The sequence below is a fragment of the Barbus barbus genome (assembly GCF_936440315.1).
Source record: "Barbus barbus genome assembly, chromosome: 42".
Taxonomy (NCBI): Eukaryota; Metazoa; Chordata; class Actinopteri; order Cypriniformes; family Cyprinidae; genus Barbus; species Barbus barbus.
In genome coordinates this window covers 12,736,777-12,745,261 of record NC_136720.1, presented here as the reverse complement: position 1 = coordinate 12,745,261, position 8,485 = coordinate 12,736,777, and the positions used below count along the sequence as shown (strand labels likewise).

Below are 8,485 nucleotides of genomic sequence, written 5' to 3'. Positions count from 1 at the left end.
GGAAAGGAATCAAGATTAAAATCTTTCACTGAGATCAGTCCTTCTGCTCCTTGACCCTGAACTGCAGCCAAGTCACTAATCTTGATGTCCCCTTGAGTTCTTGATAGTTAATAGAGGTGAAATCACAATCAGTAATCCAACGTTTGCCACTGTTTTGAATTTATACTACTATGAGCATCATGCTTTGTCAGATTAATCATTATTTTTAATTAATATGTAATTAATACATTTCAATATTTTGTTGGATTGAAAGATTCTTAGACTCACCAGTTGCGATTCCTGGCATCAAAAGTGACAACTCCATTTTCATCAGGTGTCCACTTGATACCTTAAAGAGTATATAAATGAATATGATTACAGTCTCCTCTACATGAGAGAGGGAAGGATTTCTGTGTTCATATGTGTGTAAGATCTGGAAAGCCTGAGTTTATTGGTGTTGTTACTGTGTCAATAGTGTGATGACATGATGATGAATGAGAGAGGCAGAGAGAAGAGCCTGAGTCACTGTCACCATTAATCACACCAGTAATTCTATGTCAATCAGACTCTCTGTTCTGTGTCTGAATGAGCAGAAATACATGCCATTTTTGTCTTATATGTTAATAAGAATAATCATTGTGCTTTCATGCAGTAACCTGCAATGGTGCATTTGAAGGAGCAAGATGATTGTTGTGTGATGATTACCGGGGTAAAGTCTGAAAAATCCTGTTGAACTGCCGAAGTACTGCCAGGTTAGAGTCGGGTCTTTCTCAAAGTTACTGGTAAATATGTCATTCAGCGCTTCTGACATAAACACCCCGTTCAGTATATCAGGATCTGAGCGACAGAGAGAGATTTGATCTCTTTATAATTAGGTATGAAAATGGACAGTTTAATTTCTGCGTCTCACCTTTGTTATAGACATTGGTGGGCACTTGTATGACACTTTGCTGGGTACTGACAGGCAGTTTGTTGAAGTGCTCATTCTCCTCCAGAGGAAATTCACCCCCCAGATCCACATAATTCCCATCTTCGTCCAATGTGTTAATCATCATGGAATTGTAGTAGTCAAACTGCAGAAGAACACGCGCATTTGAATATAGATTGAGGAATGAATAGAAGATTGAGGGGATGGAAGAATGGATAGAGAGCTCACCTCTAATGTCGCATTATATTCATGATATAAATCTGCATCCTCGACTGTCTCTGCCATTCTCTGTATAAAACACACACAAAAAAGAATTCAGGCAACTAATGATTTCATAACAAATAATTATTTTGATAGTAAGTATTTTATAATTTTATAACTAGAGCATCACGATAAAATACTGATATCTCTGACCTTGACTGATTTCATCTTTCTGCCCAGCATGTTCTCCATTTCTTCAGCAAATTCCTTTACCATCTTTAAACCATCTACTTCCTGCATCTTGACTATGGGCTCCACATCTTTATATTTCTACACACAGGCACATACATTAACTTCAATAAAAGAACAACATGCCATAGTATTTGTAGTTTTTAATATAAAGTTTATTATAATTATTATAGACTAGAGGGTTAGTCTATAATAATTACTCCTAAAAAAACAGACAAAAAATTGGCAGATTTAAATAAAAATAATAATAATAATATGAATTTTATTTTATAAAGCACCTTTCTACAAACTCAAGGTCACTTTACAATAGGCAATAACAAAAAAGCAAAAAGCATGAATCTGTAACTACTGAGGAACTATGATAAGCATCACAGCAATTGACAAACATTAATGAAGGACAAAAGCTTTATATGTGCTGTTGAAGTCAGAATTCAGAAAATAACAAACAGCAAATCACTCTGATAACCTAGAACTGAAGTTCTAGATCATTGTTCAGTATCAAAGGCCAGTGAGAGCAGAATCTCAATCTGTGTCCAAAGCAATGAGTCCTGCTCTTTACCCATAGGCCAGGAGGAAGCAGGAGATAATCAGGCAGGGATAATCCACCTCCACACAACACTGTAAGAGTACCAGGCTTTATTCTGATCTTAGATTAGAGACACAAAAACAAAAGGGGGGAAAAATAGAGAAAAGGAATAGAGGGAGGAGGAGGTGCAGCAGTCTGGGAAGGTTAATCCTCTTCCTGCCTCACAAATCCTGCTGTTGTGCTGCACTAATAAAGGCCCTTAAGGTGAAAGCACGCCCACATATTCAGGTCAGACATAAACTGGTCGTTATATGACTCTCTGGTAGGCAGATGGGCTGCTTGTAGGCTGGCACCAGGTCTATGGTTAACAGTACAAAGTAATGTTAATTAGAGTGTTGTGTAAATTCAAACAGATGCCAGATAACTGGACACAGCTGCATGTGACTTTTACCAGAAGTTAGACGCATTGTTACGGATAAAGCTGCAGATTATCAGACAATATCAGAAATATCCCTGATTGCTTTGTTGTTCGGATTGAAACGAGGGGGTAAAATCAGATTTTCAATAGACAAACCTTCTGTAAGAGTTGAGCACCTGAGTATCTGTTTGACAAGGCCAAGACCTGTTTTCCAAAGGCATTGGCCCACTGTTGAACCCTGTTCAGAACACAAACAAAAAGCAGTAGACATTGCATCTTCCTAAGCATTATCATAGCCCGGTAGACAACAGAATATGAGCATAAGATTACTTTTAAGATATATCTATAAACAGTAAGTTAATATCAAGTAACTAATATTTCAGAAAATTAAATGTCTGGGGGAGTGACATTTTCATTCTAGAGAAAATTTGATTGGACAAAAAATCTGTACTTTAGCATGAGTCATCGATGTAGGGTCAGTAAGATTTATTTATTTATTGGAAATGAGAAATTAATATACTTTTCAGCTGAGATGCATTAAACTGTAGTGCAAAGACATTTATCATTTATAATCTTCTGAACTTAATATTATCAGAGAATCCTGGAAAAATGTGGTTTTCACAAAAATCACTTGAAAAGCTGTATTCTACATTGATAATAAGAAATGTTTCCTGAGCACTAAATCATCATTTTAGAATGATTTCTGAAGGATCATGTGACACTGAAGACTAAAGTAATGGCTGCTAAAAAGTCAGCTTTGCGTCACAGGAATATATATATATATATTTAAATATATAAAATTAGACTTATTTAAACAATATTTAAACAGTTATTTTAATTGTAAAAATATTTCACTGTTACAATTTTACCAGATTTGGATAAAAAAATTCAGCCTTGATGAGCAAAACAAATTTCTTTCAAAAACAAAAACAACAAATTGTAACTATATGTTAACAGTTATGGACTAAAACATTTTTTTTTTTTTTTTAATTCCATAGGGTCAGTAATGCCAGGGGAAAATCATTGACATCAGCAGCAGTTTGCAGTTTCTTTTAAGATCAGTGGTGGCTTTCAAAGTGAAGGATTTCAGGCTGCCGTCATTAATTAATGATGAGGGAAACTGTTGTTAAGGAAAACACAGGGTCACAATTTTCTGACTGCTAGAGATTTTAAGCTTATTAAGGCTTGTGTTGGTGTTTTCCATAGTTTGACTTTCAGGAACTACATTAGCTCTCGGAGAGACAAAAAATCTGTTCAAACAGGCTGTGTGTGTGGATTTTGAGTGAATGTTGCCAGTGGAGGTTAAGCTTTGGCTTACAGTCTTTTGGCTTTATACAAGGGGTGACAGGAGGTGTGCAGGTCATGACCTGCAAGCATTAAGATGAGATTTGGAGAAATACTGTGGATCTGTGCAAGGAATCAAAGGAGTGCTATAAGTGGTTCATCTATAAATGTCTGAGGGTAGAGTGCTAGTGTGAGAGATTTCTATTGTATTGAACTTAGCAATAAATGTTTCTCTTACATTTTATTCATGGGGTTGCTGGCATGTTAAGACAGCTAACTCATGCAGAGATGAATTGAACTCACGTTTCAGGTGATATCCTCATCTGAGCTTGTGTTTGGATGGTCCAACTTGATAATAGCACCCAGAGCAGTGTGATGCTCCTCATCCTACCCATCAACCCCTGCCACATGCATAAAACAGCAGTCCTGAAGACAGACCTTGTGCGGTAATCCCAGTCTGGTCTTGATATCAAATTGTGCCCAAAGGACACTCCGGAAGCTTCAAAAGTGTGTTTTTGGGTGACACAGAAAACCTCCCAGAATGTTCTTCTGAAATAATGACATCTGGCTTTGTTCTCCCCATTCCTGATCATCCCCACTTGATGCTTGCATCTCATCCTTTCATCTTTCTCTTCATCTCGCTCTTTCTTCCTCTTGAGTTTATATGAATCCTCTAAGAGTCCAACCGATGATGTCTTGATGCGGACTGACTGGCCAGCTGGCAACTTTTGCAGTTCCACCTATCTTTCGGTTTCTCTCACCCTCATCTTATGTTCAACGCAGCTGGGAGGAAGTGAAACAGAAGCAGATACGCTCACACACTCGGTTTGCCCTCCCCACTATGATAATCCACATGGATTACACTTCACTCCCACAGTGGGGGAGAGAGACAGAGAGCGAGAGATGTAGAAGATGGAGGGTGTGTGAGGGGCATGTATTTGAATAGAGAGATAAAGTGAAAGAGAAAAGGGTGAGCGAGAGGAGGGTCTCTGTCATAGGGTTATTAGTGTTTCTGGAGATGGTCTGTCCAGTCAAAAAGAAAGAAACTAAACCTTGCAACTTTTTGGAGTTTATTTGGACACTGAAGCCACACTTAAAATGTATGAATGTCATTGCACAAGCGGAATCTGTGCACAAATGATGCTAGATATTTACTCATCTTAATTTTCTTTTAAACACTTTGTCCCAAACTAATTCTTAGGTGATGTACACTACCAAAAGATTAGGGACAGGTTTTTTATTTATTTATTTTTTAGTAAAACACTAATATTTAAAAATTATTACAATTTAAAATAACTGTTTTATATTTGAATATATTTTAAAATTGTATTTATTAATTTAATTTATTCCAGTGATGGAATTCAGTGTGGAAACTGTGACATTTTTTCTGTATTTTTTAACAGTCTAATGCATCCTTGCTAAATAAAAGCATTTTGTTTAAAAAATAATGAAGTGTATGCACAAGCATTCACACAAGTGTGGTTCATCATATTAATCATGAAATTACTCTAATGTTTGACATCTTCTGTAGAAAGCGTCCAAATCTTTTTGTCTCCATTTAATCTTTTGTTTTACCATTTAAAACCCATCTTCTTTTTGTGATATAAAATGGGCTTTTACTCAATCATCTGTCCTCCAGTGAAATCTCATTTGAATTTAATAACAGCAGTATGATTTTAATAACTACATCACTGAACTACATCATCCTGCTTTATTTTAAGCACTATTAAAAAAGTCTACATTGTTTTCCCCTAAAACACATTCACGCTTGATTGTGAGTGTCAGTGTCCAGATGTTATGCTCTAGATTTTTCCCACTGACCCAGTTAGTGTAAATAACAGCTTCCATCCTCCAGACAGATACACACCTGCACTAAGTGTGTGTTTGAGCTGAGGATTTCAGTCTTATGACAATGAAAGTTGACACCATGACAGTGATTACAAAATGACTCATTTTATACTGCAGGAGAGGATGATTTTAAGCTTACTGCAAAATATTTATTTTGAGAATGTTTTTTAAGAATTGATTTGAAATTGATTTAATTATGAATATAAATTAATACTTTTTTCAACGATGCTTTAAAATGATCAAGTGTCAATAAAGACAATTGCAATGCCACAAAAGATTTCTATAAAATCCTGTTCTTTTGAACTTTTTAATTGATCAAAGAATCCTGAAAAAATTTATCAGTTTTCACAAAAGCAACAACACTTTTAAGAGACAAAAAAGTAAAAATCGTTTTTTATGCTAAATCGCTTTGTCATTTCAAATTGTAATAATACTTCACAATATTACATATTTCTGTTTAAAGTCTGCATATAGAAGAAAACCTACAGTTTTCAGCATATTTATTTATAAATACTTACACTGTGTCTTAACCAGGGGCCCGTTTCAGAAGGGCGGTTAGGTGAAAACTCTGAGTATGTTAACCCTGAAATGAGGGAAACTCTGGGTTTTCCGTTTCAAAATGGGAGGTTTGTCAAACCCTGGAAAGCAGGGAAAGTCAAGCCTGTTTATGAAAGAGAGGTAACTTATACTCAGAGTCAGTTACCGTGGTAACTTACTCTGTGGACCTAATCTGGTCGGGAGCAGGTTTTCTTCGCTAAACCCAGAGTTTCTTTTGGTCTCCACCCCCGTTTTAAAGCGTAAGCGAAGCTGAAATACCTTATTCGTTCATTCACGCTGCAAAAATATTTTTCTTACAGAGTATTTTTGTCTTATTTCAAGTACAAATATCAAAAAATTCTTAATATGCATTTTATAGATGAAAAATGGTCTAAGATATATGGTTGAGATAGTCTCGTTTCCTGGCGGATTTTCCTTTTAAGTGCATTTTACATAAAACATGTAAAATTGTCCGCCACAGGGTAAGAAAAATAATCTTAATGCAACAGAAACAAGAATATTTTTAATTTCTTACCCCATTGGCAGATAATTTGCAAAATAAGAAAAATACATCTTAAAACATCGGAGATGCAGAGCACATTATAAGTCCTCTGTATGCAGATTTTAAGGAAAGTGTGCATCCGTCTCACCCTCATTCTGAGAATTTTTTCCTGGGCACAAATCCGTCAAAGAGGAGTTTCACAGGACTGTAAATCAGTGGTGTAAAAATCGGTTTAAATGAGGCTAATATGATAAATGACATTCACTTGATAACATCTTTCTGTGACCTCTGGAAGTAACCCAATAATCAGAATTTCCTTCAGGATTTCCAGTGTGGTTGGATGCATCGATGACAAGCATATCTCCACCATCGCACCTTCTGAAAATGAAACTAATTACTGTATGGAATGGAAGGATGCCAGATGGAGGAGTAGCTACGAGATGCCATAACCACAGCTGTTAAATCAACACAAATTATTCACAGATTTTTGGTCATCTTTATTTCCTACAAATACAAAAGCAAAAGTTATTCTTTTTACTTTTGGATTTTAGAATTCATCCAATACTTGGCCATCTCCTCTTCATCTGTCAGTGGTGCTGGTGCAGGCTCTCCCTCTGCCTTCTTGCTGTCGACAAGACAGTAGTTCATTTTATTACTCTAATTATGTGAAAAGAGTGTTAGACTATGTAGAAAAAGCTGCAGAGCATTGAAATAGACACTGAATGATATTTAATGTCAAATGTTTGTAAAGTCATTTAGCCTACACCCATGAACCTTTCATGCTTAAAGCTTTACCTTGATTGAATTGTGTTTTTATACTTCATTTTTAGCTGCTGCCACATTCTTGTTTCTTTTTACTGTCTTTTTCCCTTTTTTTGGCCATGGGATACCATTCAAATTAATATAAGTTCATTCATTTACAGTTTTCACCTCGGATATTATAACAGTTATTAAGTTATTGACAGTTATTAAGAATCAAAGTTACGCATTGACTCGGAAGTACACGAATGTCGTTTTGGCGGGAGCTGTTGCCATGGCAAATCATAATTTCGGAGCTCCACTGATCATGACTTTTCATAGTGGTGTTACATGTGTTAAACTCAGAGTCAACCTACTCAGAGTTGAATAAACTAACACAATTCAGCCGTTCTGAAACCGAAAACTCTGAGTTTCCCATCTCACGGTAAGTTAACTCAGAGTTCAAGTTTAAACTCAGAGTTGGTTGAACCTCCTTATTGAAATGGGCCCCAGGCGCCTGGCTAGGACATTTGTGAATTATTTTTGATTGTTTTATGTTTGTGTATTAGTGTTATTAAGTCTTGGCGTAGAATCCATTATCTAAATGTCACAAAACTAAACTCTACTGATGTCCAACTTAAACGCTGCAATAACCGATCTGTAATTACTGACAAACAGAGTACCAAAATACTTGAAGGGGTTGCTGCAGCGAAAAAAAACGCTAAATCGCTCATAGCTCCAATAACCGCTTGTCGTAGACTCAAAAAAAGTACATATTTGGAATCCTTGGGTTAAGGCGGACAAAAGTTTTTTCCGCAAAATTTTGCTATGTCCAAAACCTACTTTTGCAAACAAGTCCTAGGTTTTTCGCCCAATCTGAACCAAACCAGTTCAGAAAAATTCTCTGGACAGTGAATATCAATAATTATTAAAAAAAAGATGAAATTTCGACTCACTGTCACAATGGGGCGCCAAAACGTTCTAAAGTGGAGGGCCAATTTTACGAAAAAGGCTATAACTCGTGAACAAAATGAGATATCTTCACCAAACTCGGTACACGTGTAAGAGCTCAATCTTTGGTCAAATAAAAAAACATTGCGCAGCTCTGCCACTTGGTGGTGCTATAAGAGCTATAAGACCATAAAAAGAGCAATAACTACGCAAGAGTTAGTTAAAATTACCTGAAACTCACTATGCAGTGTCTTGATCCATGGTGCCATAAGTATCTATGAGGACATTAGCGTATCTTAAAAAACATGGCCGCCATCGGCCAAC

The 8,485-nt window shown here is 36.3% G+C and overlaps 1 protein-coding gene across 1 annotated transcript; it reads right to left on the bottom strand.

Moving 5' to 3' along the window:
* Positions 1-44: 44 nt before the first annotated feature.
* On the bottom strand, positions 45-3,971 carry LOC306861834 (voltage-dependent calcium channel subunit alpha-2/delta-4-like; the record flags this gene model as incomplete). The annotated part of the gene is made up of 9 exons (XM_079404318.1): positions 45-99; positions 268-328; positions 685-816; positions 890-1,052; positions 1,136-1,195; positions 1,322-1,438; positions 1,917-2,003; positions 2,458-2,539; positions 3,889-3,971. Coding segments are annotated over 9 exons (786 nt in total). The 3' UTR covers positions 45-98.
* Between the last annotated feature and the right edge of the window lie 4,514 nt (positions 3,972-8,485).